Source organism: Pyrus communis, chromosome 6, assembly GCF_041283825.1.
Source record: "Pyrus communis isolate YQ-2024b chromosome 6, ASM4128382v1, whole genome shotgun sequence".
Taxonomy (NCBI): Eukaryota; Viridiplantae; Streptophyta; class Magnoliopsida; order Rosales; family Rosaceae; genus Pyrus; species Pyrus communis.
This window is the reverse complement of record NC_142570.1, coordinates 19292843-19314581: the sequence shown is the minus strand read 5'-3', so window position 1 is coordinate 19314581 and position 21739 is coordinate 19292843. Positions and strand designations below refer to the sequence as shown.

Genomic DNA, 21739 nt, shown 5'->3' with positions numbered 1-21739 from the left:
CCTAAAAACATTTCGTCTAAAACCGCTTTTAGTCGTTTTAAAAGTACTTCCAAACAAGTCTTATATATAACATTGGTGCTATATCTAAAGTCACATTTGAATTTGGGTATATTTCTAGAGTTAATTTTTGGATCCCCACCTCAGAAAGATACGAAAATTATATTTAATTCTAAAGTTGGCTAAGGTTGAGTTTGGTAAAGCATTTACAAGAATCACCTGTTAATCAAAACTTAAGGGTAAAACTGTGAAAAGCGCGCGGTAATATCGACTTTGAGGAAAATTTGTTTTCCATTGCCAAAGAAATTGAAACAAGAACCTCGGAATAGAAAACCATAATTTGAAAACCTATCAATTTTTATCAGCCCAAAATAATTGTTACCCATATCCATGATAAAGATTAACATCAGCCTTTTAAGATCAGTCCTTACAAAAGTGATCTAGTTCAAACATGCATGGGATTTTTTTAGAAGATTCCAGGATGTGAATATGCTATAAAACTCTAGCAAGGTGCAGCAACAAAGGTAGCAAGATGGAAAAGCCAAGTCCAACGCTAAGAAAATCTTGAAAAATGTCTTTATTTGTAGAAAACTCTAGAACAAGTGAACAACAACTTATGGCTAGGATAAAAGGAACCAAATTCCACCTAGTAAGTCGGTTTTGCATATGTATAAATGTAAGGTGTGGTGCTAAGTAAGAAACCACCCAATCAAGAAACTAAGAAAGTAAGATTGTAGCAACCAAAAAGAGCAGCAAGAAAATAACTTAAAAGTGAGTGTGGTCTAGAGTGTGTCTCTGGAAAGAGAGAGTGTCATATCTTCTAAAGTGTGTCTTTAAGAGTTTTTGTGTTGTAAAATTTTGTGAGTGTAATACAAGTAATTTGTTACTTGTTTTGTCTCTCCAACACTTGTGTCAAAGTTGTGTACTCTAATTTTCCTCAACAATTGGTATCAGAGTGATACAATCAGGGACCAGCTCTAGTGAAGTTTTTGAGAACCGTGCAAAGTTTAGTACCGCAAAATTGTTGGCTAATCTTGTTCGGCATATTAAAGCTCTACCGACACGATGAACGATTCTCAAGTTGTTGGAGGAATCAAGAAGTTGAACAACACAAATTACAACACATGGGCGACATGCATGGAGTCGTACCTACAAGGCCAAGATCTTTGGGAGATCGTTGGCTATAATGAAGTTACGCAATTGGAAGAAGACACTAGCAGCACTTTGCGTAAGTGGAAGATCAAGCTAGTCAAAGCCATGTTTGCCCTAAAAACTACGGTTGAAGAGGACATGTTAGAGCACCTAAGGAAAAGCAAAACATCGAAAGAAACATGATACACATTTGCCACACTCTTTTCAAAGTGGAACGATACAATATTGCAACTTCTGTTATCAGTGGCCCAAGGGGACATGACGATTGCACATATTTTCACAAGGTAAAGTCTATTTGCCATGAAATTTCTAAATTAAATCCTAGTGTTGTCATTGTAGAATCTAGGATAAAAAGAATAATTATTAATGGGTTGAGACTTGAATACCGAAGCTTTGTTGCTTCGTACAAGGATGGCTGACCCAACCATCACTTGTTGAGTTTGAAAATTTGCTTGCCAATCAAGAAGCTTTTGGCAAAGCAAATGGGAGGGGTCTCGACAAAAGGTGAAGAGGAAGCGCTCTACACCAACAAAAGTAAGGCAGCTTCAAGAAGCATGTTGGTGAAGGATCTAAAATAAATCGTGGCAAGTTGACAAGTCATTGGACGGAGGAGAGTTCTCGGCAAAGGGTGGCTCCAAAGTATCATAGCAATTATGGTTAGTCCCAGAATAATATGTTTGAGAGCAAACTGTGGAAAGAAAGGCCACATGGCGAAGAATTTCTGGTTCAAAAGGTATGTAGAGAGTAATGTTGCCATTTGCAGCTTAAAGAAGAAAAGTGAAGATGATTGGGATGCCGTAGCATATCACCATAGAGGAAGAATGAGACGCAGAAACATCTTCTTATTGGTGGTCAAAAAATGCAGTGTTGCCTGACTCGAGATAGATTCAAGATACGTTGCAGGAGAAAATAAGAGAACAAATAGCCCAAATTCAATCAAGTCCAGATGAGCCTGAGGATTTGCTTGATGGTGATGATGTCAAGTAAGAAGTGCCTCATAATCCTATAGAACTGGCATGTACCAACAACCAGAAGAAGATAGACCTAGTGAAGTGGAAGTATCAACTCCACAATCACAACTAAGGAGGTCAACGAGAATACCAAAGCCAAATCCCAAATACACTAACACAACCATAGTAGAAGAAGCAGTTGAAGCTGAGATGCATAAAGAAGTGTCACAGAATTGCGAGTGACGTACAACTGGGCGAAGCCAAGAAACGTGAAACCTATATCTTGCAAATGGGTGTTCAAGATAAAGCATCCACTCAGCGTGGAGAAAAGAATGAGCTGGTGTTGAGGGGGAGTGTTAAAGATCAACACCAACCCATTAAGATCAATCGGTACAAAGGAACTAAATTGGTCTGGTTCAAACATGCATGGGATTTTTCTAGAAGATTCTATAATGGGAATATGCTAAAAAACTCTAGCAAAGTGCAGCAACAAAGGTAGCAAGATGGAAAAGCCAAGTCCACCGCCTTAGGCTAAGAAAATCTAGAAAAAATATTTTTGTTTGTAGAAAATTCTAGAACAAAAACTTATGACTAGGATGAAATGAACCCAATTCCACCGACTTAGTAAGTCGGTTTTGCACATGTATAAATATAAGGTGTGGTGCTCAGTAAGAAACCAACTAATCAAGAAACTAAGAAAGTAAGAGAGTAGCAACCAAGAAGAGAAGCAAGAAAATAACTTAGATGTAAGAATGGTCTTTCCAAGGAGTGTGAGTGGTCTAGAGTGTCTCTAGAAAGATGGAGTGTCATAGCTTCTAATGTGTTCTTGAAAGTTTTTGTGTTGTAGTATTTTGCGAGTGTAATACAAGTAATTTGTTTACTTGTTTTGTCTCTCAAACACTAGTGTACTCTAATTTTCCTCAACAATCCATACACATCTCGCATGAACAAATAACGGTCCTGCTCAAGTTTAAATTTTTTCTTAAAAGAAGAAAAATATGAATTAAGGGGTTGGGAATTAGAAAACCAAATCTGACAATACTAGAAAGGCAAAATACATCAATGTGGTTGGGCTTAACGATGTGGATGCCGACAATGAAGAGGGTACGAGTGAGCTGATCAAACAACAAGAATGCCGAAACGGTTATAAAATCCTTAGATGCTACATCATGACAAACTTATTCTACAGAGTTACGAAACATTATATTTAGGTTTTTTTTTTTTTTTTTTTTATCACAAATGGTCCCTGAAATTGAAAATCAATCAATGTAATTCTTGAGAAGAGATGTCACGAATCAATGTGGTTCTTCCGTCACAATTCTATTAAAAATTTTGTTAAGTGCTAATGTGGCACATAAATGCGCTCCACAAGATTTACGGGTTTTATTACAAATGGTCTCTGAAATTAACCCACACCATCAAGATGGTCTCTGAAATTGAAAATCCATCAATGTAGTCCTTGAAAATAGGTGTCGCAAATCAATTTGATCATACAATTCTGTAAAACATTTTGTTATGTGTTGATGTGGGTTTAATTAGACTTGACATTCATGTCGTGTTTCTCGCGTTTGTGTCATACCCGATAGCTTATCAGGTCGTGTCATGTAACACCCGTTAAAATAAACGGATAATATGACCTGATTCGAAATCGACCCGTTAATATTATCAAGTAATATGATCCGACCCGTTATTCGTTAAGAAAAATATATTTTAAATCAATAAATAATGAAAATGAAAAACATAATTTGACCTAAAAAAATGTAAAACATAATAATAAACTAGTATATGCATGCCACATTTTCACATAAATATTACTTCAAAACATAAAATAAAAAAAATAAAAAAAAACATTTGTCTTTCAAATTTACATACCCCAAACTAAGAGCCTAATGAAAAAACATTGGTCATACTACAAAATACGAATGTTCAAAGATATGCAAAATGAAGAGAGTTGTGTTTCAAGGTTAAGGAACCTTGCATGTTTTTTACAATAAAACACTTCAATTTCATAAATCACCAAGGGAAATGATATTGGAACTTTGGTTTGATATATTGTCTTCAAGGGTTATATTGACGATATTTTCACTAAGGTTTTCCATAATCCATAACCTATAGATCTAAATTTAACTGTTGATTGCCGTTTATATTTATGCTCCATTCTTCTCACCAAATTTTGTTTTTTTTTTTCTTTAGATCTTCTTTTTTGAAAACATGATCTCTTAGAGGATGCAGGAAGATGAATGGTTCAGATTGTTGATATTATGTTCAGAGTTTTACCATTAGTGAAAATATAGCTCAATGTTTATAAAGTCTCTAGAAACTATATAACATCAACTCGTATTTTAGTTAACTGTAAATATCTTAATATCGTATCAACAATCTGAACCGTTCATTTTTCTACATCTACTAAAAGATCACTTTTCAAAAAAAAAAAAAAAAATCTAAAAAATGAAATTCGGTGAGTAGAATAAAGTGTAAATGATAATGGATGGTTAAATTTAAATCTAAGGTTTATGGATTATGGTGTCAAATTTCGGAGTTGACCCCTGCACGAAAGTTGTAAAGCTTGTCATTACGAGTGATTGTATATTTTTTTTACATTTTTCACACTTCTACAATAATTATTATTAATTTTATTAATTTTTCTCTCAAATAAAAAAAACACTATTCATGAGATTTGGAAGGCTTTAAAAATCTAAACAACTATGTAACCATCGTCTAAGCATAGAGGACGCAATCACAAGTGTTTATATATGCTTTCACATTTTTCAGACTTATATATTAATGATTATGAATTTTATTTATTTTGAACTCCCTCAAAAATATTATTCATGAGGGTTTGTATGATTTTAAAATTTCAAACGGCGATGTACCTATCCTCAAAGTATAGTGGATGCGATTACGAGCATTTGCTTATTTTTTTTTCACATTTTTTGCACTTGCAAATTAATTATTATAATTTTTTAAATGTGTTTGGTATTTTTAAATTACTTGATATTTTTATTTTTAATGTGTTTTATAATTTTTTAATCTCACTCTTTGCCTATAGTATACTATAAAAATAATTAATTAATTAAAACTTAAATTTTTAAAGTTTATATAGAATAATTATACAATAATAATTAATAAACAATATATACATATGGCATATCCACTGTATCTTTTGTATTTTATAGTAAGTTTCTTAAGTAGTTTAAAAAATTAAAATCATCAAAACAACTTTTTTCTTATCGTGTCGAAACAGGTTACCCGATTATCACTCTCGTGTAATGTGTTAACCCGAAACCCGTTATTTTCTTGTTGTTTATGTGTCGTGTTAATGGGTTGGGTAAGAAATTGTCAGGTCTAGGTTTAATAATTAATTTAAAAAGTTGTCTAAATACTTTTTTGCGCAATGAAATTTTTTTATATTGTAGGGCCTACTCCGAAGAAAGATCCCTTCCATAAATTCTCAAAGGTACAAGGCTTAACCAAGGCCTAATATGGGGTGTGGAAATAATTTTCAACCAACAATAGATGCACATCGATTATAACCTCACTATCTCAAGGCAGACCTTGCCATTCTTTGCATCACCAGACCACCAGGGTAGCGTTGAACAAGCTCTTCAAGATTAAGGTTGTGAGGATGTTGATCACTTAATGTTAACGGTGATGTCCCCGAAGTCGTTGGCAATCGGCCAAGTCATCACCAAAGGTGATCTCAATTTAGGTTCAATTCGGTGAAGGTGTCGAAATGTGTAAAAATTGGTGTATTAAATTTTTATTTTTTTAAAGAATAGAGAGCGAAGGATGTAGAGAAATGTGGACTGGAATCAAAGGTGATTGCAGGACTGAGTTTTTGGGTTGACAATTTTCTTTATTAACTATTAAATTATTAAGCCTATTTGTAATTTTTTTTTAAATTTAATTAAACTTATGTGACCCATTTATGCCTCACATCAGCATATAATAATTGACAGAATTATGACGGAAGGACTACATTAATCAATTTTCAATTTCAGGAACCATTTTGATGTCGCGGGTCAATTTCAAGAATCATTTATGAGAAAAAATAACTTATGGGACCCATTTATGTGTCACATCAGCACTTAACAGAATTTTTAATAGAATTATGACGGAATAACCATATTGATTTGCGACACCTATTTTTAGGGACTATATTGATTGATTTTCTATTTCAATGACCATCTTGATGGTGAGTGACAATTTTAGTGACCATTTGTGATAAAAAAAAAATACAAAACCTAAACAATATAATACTTAAAATATTAATATTTTCCGCCGGAAACGAGACAAGGGACTGTGAAGGGAAGGAGGGTGGGGACTGGGAGGAGGGGGACTGGGAGGACGTCGACGCCGTCGCCGAAAAGGGCGCGACAGGTTATTGATGATGATTGTCATGACATTTCCAACTACTGAAGTTTACCATGAGATTGGCACTACCAAGTACTCGGTCGCGTCATGGCTACTGTTTCCAGTTTGTGTTTGTTATCGTCTATCAGTTATATCGAATACAAATATCATCACGTACAGTTTCGCTTGAATTTTTATTTGAAATGCCCTCCAAATTTTCAACTATTAGAAGTACCTTTTCTCTAAGCATGAAGTTTCTCTCTAATCACTATGCGAAATATGAGAAACCCCACAACTAACCAGAGCCCACAAAACATAATCATGACCATTTAGGCACCATTTCCACATCTCCAAACCCCATTTCACTTTTGTTTTTACAAAAATCTAGGGGTTAGGGATCATATTAAATAAGTCATTATTATGAGAACAAAGTCCAGTCAGTTATAGCTCGCTTGTTTATCTTTCTCTTCCTCTCTTTTGTGGTGTGTTTACGTGTTGTAATTAGAATCAATATACAAAATTAGATTCCGATTACGGGATACCCTTCTTGATTTTCATTATCCTTACGTAAACGTGTCATTATTTACTTAACTTTGAATAATCAAAATGTATGTGGGGTGCTCACAAATTTAGGAATTCAACTCCTCATTTTGGAAGAATTAGACTCCCTTGATGAAGGAGGTACTTGAATTCCTTGACATGTGGGGAATCGGAATAGATTTCTTTTGCCAATTATGCCCCCACTTGGTTCTTATTATTGCAAGTTGGCCTCACTTGGTTTTCTATTAATTAGACTAAAAAAAAATTTATAAACAAAAAAAATTATAAAATAATAATTTATTATGTGACATCCCACATCGCCCAGGGGAGTGATCCTTATATGTATATTCACATCTCTACCTAGCACGAGGCCTTTTGGGAGCTCACTGGCTTCGGGTTCCATGGGAACTCCGAAGTTAAGCGAGAAGGGGGCTAGAGCAATCCTATGATGGGTGACCCACTGGGAAGTTGCTCGTGAGTTCCCAAAAACAAAACCGTGAGGGAATGGTAAGCCCAAAGCGGACAATATCGTGCTGCGGTGATGGAGTAGGCCCGAGAAGGGATCCGCCCCGGGCCGGGATGTGACAATTGGCATCAGAGCCTAACCCTGGTCGCGTGTGTGCCGACGAGGACGTCGGGCCCCTAAGGGGGGTGGATTGTGACATCTCACATCGCCCAGGGGAGTGATCCTTATATGTATATTCACATCTCTACCTAGCACGAGACATTTTGGGAGCTCATTGGCTTCGGGTTCCATGGGAACTCCGAAGTTAAGCGAGAAAGGGGCTAGAACAATCCCATGATGGGTGACCCACTAGGAAGTTGCTCGTAAGTTCCCAAAAACAAAACCGTGAGGGAATGGTAAGCCCAAAGCGGACAATATCGTGCTACGGTGGTGGAGCGGGCCCGGGAAGTGATCCGCCCCGGGCCGGGATGTGACATATTAACCATAAAAAAAAGGTGAGTAAAACTAATCGAATGTTTATTTTATAGGGATAATAATTAATTATTATCTAAACTATATATTAGTAAAACTCTGTTTGTCAACTAAAATTTTAGCATATTACTACTCTAACCCTCTCACAAGAACTAAATAAAAATAAAAATGTGGACAATTTAGTAATTACGCCTAACATAAATTTTATTGTTTCTTGTACTAATATCATAGCTATGTAAATATAATATATCTTATTTAAAAATTAAAAAATAAATAAATAAACCCCACTTTTTCTCCTTCTCTTCCTCTCTCTACATTATCTTTTTTCTCTTCCTTTTTTGTATTTTTTTTTTAAGTTGTCATACGTGCTCATTAATGATAAGTCATAATAAAATAAAAGACAAATTTAATTGCAAACAATAAGAACATAAAAATAATTTATTTGGAATAAAAGCATTTTGGTAATCATATTGACTTTCATTCCAATTTAGCTAAACCAGTAAACAACTTATATGGAATTAGTAATGTTCCTATCCCGATTACAGAAAATTTTAGTAAACAGTTTCAACAATAATTTGATTCTGACCCTTTCCCATTTTAGCTTCTCCTAAATTCAATTCTTATAATTTTGATTACGTATTGGTCAACAAGCCATCGTCGGTGCTGTCCTTGCTTGCCGTCACATGAGTACAATGTGAAACATAGTTGAGTCAGCCTTAAATAGGTCGAGTCGAACTGGACTGATCACTTGTTGTACACATGTAGTTACGGGCTTGGGTTCTCTAGATTTGTATCCTAGTAAACCGAATCTTAAGCCTAAAAACTTTCAAGTATATGATGAGATTATGAATAATTTCTTCAAAATGATCAATAAAATATTTTGTCACATTGTTTATATAACGAGTAATAAAGTGCTTATATTCCTATTCAAATATCATGCCCCATCACAACGAAATTTAAATCATTGAGCACGTTTAACTTTTAATAAATTAGTCTATATATTCAATTTCAAATTTTATTGGTTTTCACAGCTATTTAGCTTTTCTACAGCATGTGCTAATTTCACATGTCTTTTTTGTTGTCACTCCACTTACAACACTATCATGTAATTTTCACGAAAGATATTATCCAAAGTTTTGCACGAAAAAAGTTGGGTACTGATACATGCAAAAGTAGGGATAAAAAACATTAAAATACTTGAAAGAGTATAATATAATTTTAGTATAGATAGTTCTAGTAATGTCGTTCTCCACAAGGATTGAATGAATAATTTATGGTAAAACCAAATCTTAATTAATTATTTGAAAACAAAGTTTGGAAGATGTTGATTTTATGACCTAAAATATTAAAAACGAATTTAATTAAAAACAATTAAATAAATTGGGAAAGGAAAGAAAATAAAAGAAAATAGTTTTGAAAATCTATTTAAGCACTAAGGTTCCGCCATCACCTTATCTTCCAATTACTTATGACTTATACATGCATATTTGAAGGTTAGGTTTTCCTAATATGTATCCTACTTGGAGCCTCCAACATAGAACGTATATCTAACATGTAACCCGTCCGTGGCGTCCAAATTAAATGTGAACATGCAAGACTCATCAAGTTTTGTGAAAAAACTTTTGAAAAACCATATAACCTTAAGACATGTCGTCCATCCTAAGAAGTTACACATTAAGAAGCCTTAGTCAATTCCAGAGACAGCCCTCCACCAAAATTGCATCAAATTACTTTTCTAAATATCCTAATGGTGGCCAATCATCAAGACAATTGGATAGTTTAAACCGGGGATTAATAATTCAAAACTTGCATGCATAATATCATAAGCAAATTGAAAAGAAACTACATATTTTTGCTAAGGCTCGTGGTCTCACCCTAGCAAACGAAACTAGTTACAAACAATCATAAACAAAAATATTATTAAAAACATGGATAGAAAACACCTTGAAAATAAACTTAGATCCAAAAGCTCTCTAAAGTAGTGTGTCCTTTCTTCTCTTTTTCCCCTTTAACCCTAATGGCTAAATATCTTTATGTATACTACTACAAAATAAAACCCCAAAAGGTCTTAGAATAAAGGAAACATAATAAAATAATAAAATAGAAAATAAAAGGTTTCCTATTTAAACAAAAATTTGGATTGCTCAGAAAATCAGACTTTTGACCGACCAAATCAACTCTGATTTGGTCTCAAAAAGTCTCTTTTGAAAGCTTAATTAAGTCATCCCCTACAAATCCTCAGAAGGAATCTTCCTTAAAATATGCCATATTGACCTTTAAAATATGCCATATTGACCTTTAAAATACCCAAAACGTCCAAAAACGTCAATTTGAGTTATTTCATTGCCATAAAGAATTGAATTGCATTTGAGAAGAAAATTAGTTGGACAGTAGGGTCCCATAAATAATAGATTAACAAAGTTTTTCCTATATGTTTCCATTGATCACTTTTATGAAATGGTTTCGAGTCATACCAAATATCATCGTAGACGAAGTTGAGATTTTATCGGCCTAGAGTTTTGGTTTTCGTGTTTTGGGCTTGAATCGAGCGAGCAATGCTACGTAACATAACACAAACACACATAATAGATTCTGGCGGGAAGCGGGCGGAGAAGCCACCGCCACTGCCGCCACTACCACCACCACCTCCAGGCCCACCACAGAGTCTGCAGCTGCCTTTATCGTACCATCTCAAAATCCAGAGAGAGACTTGACCGAGTTGACCCATCAGCTCAAATTGAATGCTCTCAACGACCCAAAAGTGAAGAAATTTAATATCGTAGCAGCAGTGGCACTGCAGCAACTCTATTACTACCTCTGCTACTTTTTTGTTTTCTCCTTGGATTATTAAATAAAAATATTTATTGTAAAAGCTCTTAAATTCAACACAATCAATCCAAGTTGCAAACTCTTGCATTCAAGCAATATCCCTTCCGGAAAACTATTTTATGTTCTCTTTCCTTCCTCCCCATTGCATGATGTTTATCACATGAATATTGTGTGATTGAGGAAAAAGTAGGTGAATGGTTTGTGGGTTTTCTTAGAAAACAAAATAAATATCATATACAATATATATTATGGTTGGTTTTATGTGTAACAATATAGTTGAAGAACAAGCTGCAGTTGGGAAGAAAGAGAATGGAGATTCAGTTGCTCATGGCCAACACAGGCGCTCAAAGAGGTGTAATTTCAGTACTGAAATCATCGTTGTTAGTTTTAGTGTTATGAATATGTTATCTAAAAGTGAGTGTTTATTTATTTTATTTTGGTGTTTATTTATTTATCTCTGGTGAAGTGGATGTTTGCATTTCTATCTTCTTCTTCCTCATCGATTTTTCTATGGTCGTTTTCTTGTTCTAAGAATCTAAGATTTTTGTTATTAAGTTACATGGGACATTGGGAAAGTATTTTCTTTATGTGCTGCATGATCTGGGAAGCAAAAAAAAAAAAAAATTCACCCAAAAGGGTTGACTGTTTGAGTTGTTTGGGGTTCATTTGTTTGTGTTAAGTACAGTTTTTGTAATTGTGTTTAGATTTGTGGTTTAGTAAGAAAGGAAATTTGTGAGTACAAGTAGACGATGTATCAAAAGACTTTGGTAAGGCGATTTTGCATTGAGTTCAAGAGACTGATGAATTTACAGATTGTTTCGGTGTCTCATTTCCTATATTTATGTGGTTCTTCTCCCTTTTCCTTCCAGTGCTTCTGACAGGAACTCAAGTGTTCCAAGAGGTCGAGTTTTAAGTTCCAGGAAGAAAGGCGAAAATGAAACGCAGGTGAGAACACATCTCACTTCAAATTACCATAATAATTTTCTCATGCTATATCAATAGGACTGATGCAATTATTGATATAAGTTAAAACTTGACAATGAATAAATTCATAAATGACCGCAGTTTGAGTCTTATTTATGATCATGGATGTAAACAAAGATAGAATCGTTAACTATTTTCTCGATGAATTTACCAGGTTTCATCACCTTCAACAAGTGCTTCTAGGGGACAAAGTCCTTGGCACAACAATCCTGCTTATATCAACAAAAATTCGCCATCACACCACAGAGCCTCCTTGGAAAAAGATGTAAGAAATGCAATTCAATTTCTGTCTCTTTCAAAATTGTGTTCGATGAATCTTTCTGTAACACGATGTGTGGCAGAGGTTAATCTTACTGCAGTAGGCTTACCTGTTAAATATATTTTATTGATGAGTGTCATAGATTATATATTGCAAACATTTCAATTCATATAGCTTCCATTTTTTTCTTCTGGTGACTGTTACCGAATATTTGCAAAGATTCCTCGATTATTACTAAATACTGAATATTCGTATGAATCTTTATCAATCATCATTTTACTGCACAAATAGAAGTTTGGGTTTCCAAACTGTAGGCACCCCTTGTCGACAAAACTGGATGACATGCATGATGTGACTGGCCGAATCTTTACACCTTGTTACCATTTGTTTTCCATGTAATATATGGTCCAAGCATAATATGGTTTAACCACCAGTGATATGTACCTTTGCAGATTGAACAGTTACAGTTGCATTTGCAGCAAGAGAAATCTATGCGTAATATGCTTGAGAGGGCAATGGGCCGAGCTTCAAGTACTCTATCTCCGGGACATAGGCATTTTTCTGTCCAGGTAGTTACTCGCCTTTTAGTTTCTTTTCTTCAAGAGTTGTTGAGAATTTTATCATACTTAAAATATTGACTAAGACACGAATTTTGGGCCTTCATGTTTCCGCTCATCCAGTATGGAAACGATTAAGATGCAACATGCCAACATGACGAATTTTGGAGAAACTTATGAAAATGTCATGGCTGTGATTGCTTTGCATATAACTTTCAGTTCAGTGTTGTAGACTAGGATGACGTACCCGAGTTGGCTAGAGCACTGCTGCAGACCTGCATATTATCTTTTCGTTTTCTTTTATTTTTTTCAGTACTTCCACTTGAACACATATCTCCATGAACCAATTCATATAATCTTAAAAGTGTAGACTGTTCAGACGAACAAAGCAGTGTTCTGTCAATGCATCGGAGCCTTTTCCAGTAGTTGCACCTGAGGCCTTTTAATTAATTGTTTATTCTACTTCATTTTCTGTCTTCTTACAATTGTATTAGAAACTTTCAAAATTAATTCTAAAAAGTTTGCATCATGTAGCGTATGAATTGTTGTTTATAACTGCAATAAAGATATATTTTTCTCAAACTGGCTCCATGTATTATTGATATAATTCCATTTATTAGCTGTAAACATGACTTATGGACTGCAAATTGTTTTCTTTTCGTGTTTAGACAAAGGAATTGATTTCTGAAATTGAATTGCTTGAAGAAGAAGTTGCAAACCGCGAGCAGCATGTTCTCTCTCTCTACAGGAGTATTTTTGAACAACGCATTAGCAGGGCACCTTCTGAGCTGAACTCAGTTGTGGCTTCCCCTGCCCATGTGAAGAATATGAAGAATGGATCCAGGAAGCATCCCAGTATCATTACCAATGCATTTTGTTCTTCAAAAAAGTTTCCTTTCCGACATTTGCGAGCTCTAGTTCTTACAGAAAACTCAGGAAAACGAACTTCTACGACTAGAAATGCTCCACTATCCAGTGGCAAAAGTGACATCGATATTGGAAAGAATTGTTCAAATCCAGCAGAGGTAGGATATAACTCTATTCTACTTTTCCAGATTGACTTCTGTTATTGAGTTAATTTTGTCAAACTGGTGACGGCAGTTTTCCATTACGACACGTAGTGATTTTCTCTTTAGCCATAAAATGTGACAGACTAAATAATTAGTATGTTTTTCATGTTACCTTCCAGCCATAAAATGGCGCCATGTTGTTCAAGCCCTTTCACATGATTTATTATTTTGTTTCCAGGTTCACGAAAGGGTTCCGTCCTTAGAGAAAACATCTATGCTGCGAACTTTGAAAGATCATCTCCACCAGTGCCCTAGCAAGTTATCTGAGAAAATGGTCAGGTGTATGGCTGTTGTTTATTGTTGGCTTTGCAGTGCATCATCTGTGAACACTGAAAAAAACCGATTATCTTTGTTGTCGAGGTCATCAACCAGCGTTATACAAGCTCGACACGGAACAGGAGATGCCCCAGATTGGTCGGGCAAATCAATGGTAGAAATAACTTGGATATCTACTGATAAGAGCAAGCTTCCTCATGCTTCTTTTGCCATTGACAACTACAGGTTCGCTTTTCAGACTTAATCTATAATTTACCCAAGTAACAGTAATATAATAGTAAAAGAAAGAGCAGGTACGTCTTTCCTTGATTCACTATGACCTTAACTGGAGCAAGTTTGATTGCAAATATTTGGTCCTTGCGTTTCTCAACCGCACTAAATTCTGGTTGAAGCAATTTTGATTCACCGTGAATTTCTGTTGTTCGTAAGTACAGGCTAAGGGTACACCACTGACAACCATTCCGCTTCTGTCAACTTTTACAGCACCCCCAGGGATACTGATCTAAATTATAACCTTTTTCGCTGTCCTAGTTTGTCTTAAAAGAAATCCACCACTAATGTTTTTATTTGATCTCTTCAATCTAATATTCTTATATGCAATGTGGAGAAATGATTCTAAAAATATGGTGATGGTTCACAACAGAATAAGATGCAACCATAAATCTAGAGCTATGCTAATAAACAATAGATTCTGGAATTTTGGATCGTAATGTAGGGGGATGGCGTGAGGTACTTGTACAAATATTAGTTTTCTGTATGTAGGGCGCATGGTTTAAGACACGCATAAATGCAGCTAACAAACTTGCCATTGATCGTTTCTTATGTTTTTCCTCATCAGGAGTGCGGACTTGATGTATTTTCGTGTTTAAATTTCAGAACTTTGGTTGAACAACTGGAGAGGGTGAATGTTACTCAGATGGAAATGAATGCGCAAATCGCATTTTGGATCAACATGTACAATGCTCTTGTTATGCATGTAATAACTTCTTCACCAGCCATTTCTTTTCTCTTACTGCAACGTATGTGTGTCTAAGTTTCTCCTTAATTACCCTTGCGCAGGCACATTTAGCATATGGAATTCCTCACAGCTCTCTAAAAAGGTTGGCTTTGTTCCACAAGGTAAGGTAGTTCACTTCTTTGCTGACAACTTAAGAAAACTAGTGCATCTCATCGCAAATGAATACGTCCTCTTGAAGTACTATCGGGCAAACGTAATTCTGGTTAATCTAAAATAATTTGAATCTATCGTTGTATTCTAAACTCAGAAAAATGAAACCGATGATGGCCTTTCTGGTATAGTGCAGGCTGCTTACAATATTGGGGGCCAAGTTATCAGCGCAAATGCCATAGAGCAATCCATATTTGGCTTCCAAACACTCCGAGTTGGACGGGTACTTGCTTCCTCACTCTACTTTTTATATAAGAGTGCGAGAAAATGCTTAGATTCTTAGAATTATTTCCTTTGTTTCAGAGTTTAAGAGGGGTGACAAATCGTTTGAGGGTTTGAGCTATATTTTGAATGAATTTTAACAACGGCTTTTCCTAATCTTCTTTCTTAAAAAAGGAATGTGAAATATGTACCATGTTTTAGAATACTGATCCACTTGCATGTTACCAGTGGCTTGAGACCTTCCTTTCAACTGGGTGGAGAAAAAAATTTGGTGAAGACAAACAACTTCACAATTCAAAATTACGGCTTCCAGTCTCCGAACCCCTTGTGTGCTTTGCTCTTTGTAATGGAGCTTTCTCCGATCCTGCGGTAACTTCTCTTCTGCACACGATTTTCTGTTAAAATTTCATATATCTTATCTTTACCTTGTTTTTTAGTTTAATCAGAAGCATATGGGGTAGCAACTTTAACACTGAATGTTGTAAACCATTCTTCTAAACACACTCCGATCATGATATATCTTGTAGCTAAAAGTATACACAGCGGCAAATGTTAGGAATGAACTTGAAGAGGCAAAGAAAGAGTTCATTAAAGCAACTGTAGTCGTAAAGAAGTCGAAGAAAATTCTTCTGTCAAAGGTACTTGAAAGGTTTGCAAGAGAAGCATCTTTTGGCTCTGATGATCTTCTAAAATGGGTTACTGAAAATGTCGATAAGAAGCTTCATGATTCGATACAAAAATGCATTGACCATAAGTCCAGCAAGAAGGCGTCTCAGATGGTAGAGTGGCTGCCATATAATCCAAGGTTCCGATATGTGTTCTCAAAGGATCTATCTGAGAAGCCATGGTGGTTGTGATTTGTGAGATTAGTTCCAGATGCTTGAAGAAACAGAAATCTGACCGTCGTTCGGCTTGAGGCAGCTAGTTGGTAGTAGCTGATCGCACCGGGTGATCAATTAGCACGACAATTCTATTACCCTCAACCTAGGGCTTTGTATGAACTTGATGGTATGATCCAACAAGCTTAGCATTACTTGCAGATGTCGTATAATTCTTGTTTGACACCTTATTTGTATATTGGACATGCGTTTGTGTATAAAAGATAATGACGTCCCCTAATTTATGCATTAAGGCAGTAAATTGTAACGGTAAATTTGTAGGTTAAACTATATAAACTGCAGAGACAGAAATAGATACAAGTAATCACTAACAAATAGGTTGGATTCATCTAATGGTTCCTGATTATAGGATTTTGTTGAGCAAAAATTGTACAATGACCGTAAACAAATAATTCACTCAACACAATTTCATCCTCGTTCATCTTTCTGATGAGGGTTTTATTTTTAATTTGAGTTCCATCCATTCTAAACTATGTGTCTATTAATTTCATCCCTTCATATAAAGAACGGAATACTCTTTGATTCTAACATGAAAAATATGAATTTTGAGGGTAGGTGTTTTTGTTTGATTTTGTGGCTGCATTTAGGTGAAATGCCTAAGTTGCCTACGTACGATTAAGCCATTCGTAGTTCTTTGAATGGTATTTAGAATTTTTTTAGGAAACTGTTATTGGCACTCAAAAAATCTCGTTCTACACTCCTTACAAGTGTATGTTTCTTTTCAAATATAGAAAGTTTGGAGTGTAGAATGAGATTTTTGGAGTGCTAATAATAATTCCCTCTTTTTTAGTGAATGCATGATCCACTAAAAAAAATATGAAAAATAATTTGGTCTTTGGTTTAGTAGAACGATTTGGACAAACTTTGGAGTGAATTTAGTTTATATAAACTAGGGATTCGTTTTTGTTTCGCGGTGGCATCTAATGTTTGATATTAGATTGCCTACTTATTATTAACGAAATCAAACCAGCGTAGTTCATAAAAATGAATTTGACTTGAATTTGTTGTCCTGTGCTAAGACTTTGATAAAATAAAATGCCTGTTGGATTTATTTGAGACCAATGGGTGATAATCGGCAAAATTACGTGACAAGCTTTGAAAAAGAAAATTTTGATTTGTCTTCTCCTTTTATCAGCCCAAAGCTTGACACCATAAAGTGGGACTTAGAATTGCACGTGAGATGCAGACTTAGAATGTGACGACCTGTCCTTAATTTTTCATGTAATTTCATTCTCGAGTGTGTAAAATAACAATTATGCCTTTGTTGGCAAAGTGGAACGTGACGTGGGTGTTGTTATTCGGCTTTTAATTTATTTTTCCTTTTATCGTAATTAAATAGTACTCGTTGTTACAAATGTGTGAGCATGAGTTAGACCCGAATCGGATTTGTAACAAAAAAGTTACACTTAGTTGAAGTACGTTAACAACTGGTAGAATTGTAGACGTGTGTGCTAATACTTTAGTGTTGGAAATTACTGTTTTTGATAAGGTGAGCCAGACTGTGTAATTTTAAAGTGCACTAAATCTTATCACTTATCTCTTTAAATATGTCCCGTGACCTGCTTTCCCTCACCAACCAATAAATCACTTTCCTCATTTCTCTCGCCCAATCAGACAGCTTCCTTTTCTCTTTTGTCCAATTAGAAAACCCCTCTCTCTCTTCTTCTTCTCTCCTTCACGCTGAGCCTTTCTTCCCTCTGCAACACAAACACCATAATCAAACCTCACAGATCAGACCTTAAAACCCCACCATCGTACTCTCCTCATCATCACAAGTCCATCCGTACGAACATATTCTAAAATGACTGAGTTTTGAGCTTCCAACTCGAAGCAACTCGGAGCTCCGACACAGGTGTGAGTTCTCCAACAATTTTCCGTTCGAGTTGCAAGGTTTTGGAAAGTTTGGAAACAACTACACAACTTCCTGGAGTCACTAGCCAAAGTTTGAAGTGGAGCCAACGTGAAAACACACGATTTTGAGATGACGAAAATAGGTCCGAGACATTCTAGGCTTTTTTCAATCCATTTTCATCCACCTTTTGGACTTTTAAAAGGTACAAACCTTTTCTTCTCTTTCCAAGCTTCATTTCCACATAAAGTACGTCGAAAATGGTTGAGAAATGAAGAAGTCATGAAGTTCCAAAGTTTTTACAAAATCCGGCTACATTTTCCAGAATCTGGCGAAAGAAGGGGAATATTCCATTAAACTTAACAGAATATTTTGACGCCGTTAGGTAACGCCATTAGACTAAACGGAATATTTGATGCGTGTAGCCTGCTAGTGGGCACACGCATGGCCGCGAGCTGGCGATGTGTGAGGGCGCGTCCGGCCTCATGGCGGTAAGTGGTTGTCGTGTACGGGTTCGTGACGTCATGTAGAATGTTTTAGTATATTTAAACCCTTTGTTTGAGCAAACTATGGGGGATTTTCCTAGCCTTTTAGTGTATGTCCTAATTAATTAATTAGTATAGTTGTTTCACATATAAGAGAGAATTATCCCGAGGAAGTACGAGGATAAGTAAAGCTAAGAGGCTATGATCTGACTACGTATTAGTGAGTGGGCATTTGTTTTTATATATTATATATAAAGTTTTATAATTTCCACAAATGCTTTTGGATTGATATTACGCCTATCATGCCATGTTTTATTTTAATTTTAAAAGTGCTATTATATTGTTGAGATTTATAAATTTTCATGGCATGTTCATATTCATTTTACTTGCTTATTATGCATGCTTGCACCGGTGTAGTACTCGCTCCGGGCCAGGGCCAAGCTTCACGTGTATATTCACATCACACCGCATGCTCACCTTGGATCCATTGTCGGTGCCAATCATGTCCTAGGTTGCAATAGGCAACTAGGACTTGTATGTGATGCACCTAGCGCTAGTCTTCACGTGATTGTAGTACTAGAGCGTATATTATGATTACATCCAGTCCTATTCATGGCAAAACTAATCTGCATGAGCTCGTGTGTTAGCATAGATTGATGAGCACCTGATTTTCTTATGCTACGGTTGAGATATTATGATTGGCATATTTCTAGAATTATTGTTGATTTACATTTGATTTCATACTTATACGTAGTATGATTTTCTGGAAACTATACATGTTTTACGGTGAGGGGTTAGTATGTTCAGAAAATAAATGTGTTTTATAAACCTTTGTTTTTGCCCACTCACACCTTCTGTTTTTCGCCCCTTCAGGACTTAGTTAGCTGAATTCTCTGTGGCGTACGAGGGATCTCTGGTGGTTCTGACATTTCCATAAATAAATGTAAAAGCTCATTTCCGGTTGTGTAATAAGTACCTTAACTAGATTCGACTGCTCTACTTATGTTGTACTGTCGTCTACGCTTTGAACACTTGTGTTTTATGGGTTCTTCCCACTACTACGCACTCTCTTTATTAGCTTAAATAAATGTTAGCTTTGGTTTAAATTTATCCACATTTTATGCATCACTTTCCTTTTTGGTTACGTCACATTCGGGCGTCGACCAGCATGCCTCGACTCCGATTGGGGTGTGTCATAGAATCCCACGCGAGATGTAGAACTTTGAAGGTCCCATCTTTGCTCCAGTATTCGTTGTCGTTCCTCTACAAGCAAAATAGCAATTCCGATATGAAGTAGGATTATTTCCCCTCCTATTACTGATGCGTATTAATTAGCACACAAATTAAACCCTCTTTTCGTCAGATTGTAGTATATGTATAAGTAGGGATCGTTCTGGACCGGGGATTAGGAGGGATTGTTAACCACTTGGATTTGACTCAAAAACGTAAAATAACAATATGAAACACTATACTAGACTCAAAGAATGCAAAACTAAACTTTAAAACACTAAGACAAACCAAAAGACTCAAAACAACACAAACACACTCAAATCTGCCTAAAACCACTTTCTGGGCAGATTTGAGCACAAACACAATTTTGGACGAAATTAAGTAATAACTTGACTCAAGAACGTAAAAACACAATATAAAACACTAAACTAACTCAAAGAATGTAAAACTAAATGCTTGAAACACTAAAACAAACCAAAACACTCAAAACTGCCTTAAAATCACTTTCTGGGCAGTTTTGAGCACTTTGGTGAATTTGGACGAAATTGGGAAATAAAATGAATCAAAACACTCATAAACACAAACTAAATTGATTTCTAACTAATTTGAACATTAAAGTAAAGGGGGAATTAGATTTGACGAAAATTGAAATAATGAAACAAATTAATAAACTAAACAGAATGTAAATATGAAATTGAAATAGAATGAATGGAATTGAAATGAATGAATGCTAGCTAAGGGGTTCATCTTCACATATGTTACACTTGCATAATAAAATGATTTCCAATTGCATTTCAATAAACTATGATACTCAACACCCCAAGTTAACCGTGATGCACTAATTAACCTTCAAATCTTCCTAACGTTATTGAATTGGATGATGCATGCGACAATTCAAAACATTCCCCACAAGTCCTCAACATGAATGCATAGAAGAGGTACAAGCAAGAATCATTACGCTCTATGAAAATTATAAGTGTTGACGAGGCATTCGTTACTATGATTGCATGAAACTTATGCCAAGAATTCGTTTAACGCGATTGTTTATAAGCAACCTCCACTACTTGTGAATATAAGTTCGTAACTATTAGGTGAAACTCACTTATATTCTAGCGTCATATTCATGCATGAAAATTAAGCGTGCACTCTCAATAAACATACATAAATAAGTTATCAATCAAACGGTTAAACAAATTGAATCCACAACTTATGAAACGCAATTAGAAGTAATCAAATCAAAATGTAAGCATAAACATATATTTCGAATCATCCCCTAGCCAAGGGGGTTTTAGTTCCTTATGATACAAAACAAAGAGAATCAAAGAAACACCTAAACATTCCAACAACTCAAACTTGAATTGTATGAACGTTTAGGCACTCTTCTCTTCCATGCCTCATTCGTACAAAACAAAGAGTATTGAAATTAAACATAGAAATCAAAGAAACACCTAAACATTCCAACAACTCAAACTTGAATTGTATGAACGTTTAGGCACTCTTATCTTCCTCTTCGTTGTAGCACAAGGTCTAAGGATAGTTTGATGGTGTGAATGGTTTGGGTAGTGGTGGAGGAATGGAAGGATGGTGTTTGGATTTGTAGGGGAGGGCACGGCACAAGGGTGGATTGATGTCTACATTTCTGCAATGGATGAGTTTATGGAAGAGTGTTTGGAATGGGTGAATTTCTGGCACAAAGGCCTTATTTCTGTGGTGAATGGATTGTCCCTGAATGAATGAGTATTTATAGGTGAAATGGGGGGAACATGACAGCTAGGTTGCATGTGCTAATGCTTTGACAGAAATGAAAGGGCTAATGCACGGTTTTGAGAGGTTTTCTGGTGGTTGTGAGGTGGATGAATGATTAGGGTCTTTGTAAGGGTGGAAATGCATGTGGAGTGCATGTGAAATCTGCCAAGATGCATGTGAAAGGAATGCTGGAAATCTGGAGGAGGAGCCACGGCAATGAGAGGTTTGTGCATGTG

At 35.6% G+C, this 21739-nt stretch overlaps 1 protein-coding gene across 3 annotated transcripts; it reads left to right on the top strand.

Moving 5' to 3' along the window:
* The first annotated feature begins 10358 nt into the window (after positions 1–10358).
* LOC137709960 (electron transporter, putative (Protein of unknown function, DUF547)) lies at positions 10359–16447 on the top strand. Of its 3 annotated transcripts, XM_088695877.1 has the most exons (12): positions 10815–10944; positions 11035–11110; positions 11628–11703; positions 11897–12007; positions 12454–12570; positions 13227–13583; positions 13807–14129; positions 14781–14880; positions 14964–15023; positions 15209–15295; positions 15523–15663; positions 15822–16447. In XM_088695877.1, exons 5-12 carry the CDS (start codon positions 12493–12495, stop codon positions 16149–16151), a joined length of 1476 nt encoding a protein of 491 aa, XP_088552003.1. In that variant the 5' UTR covers positions 10815–10944; positions 11035–11110; positions 11628–11703; positions 11897–12007; positions 12454–12492; the 3' UTR covers positions 16152–16447. The 3 variants fall into 3 exon arrangements, with proteins under 3 accessions (XP_088552001.1, XP_088552002.1, XP_088552003.1); XM_088695875.1 differs by having other exon boundaries at positions 10359–11110; XM_088695876.1 differs by having other exon boundaries at positions 10771–11110; positions 15741–15863.
* The last annotated feature ends 5292 nt before the right edge of the window (positions 16448–21739 follow it).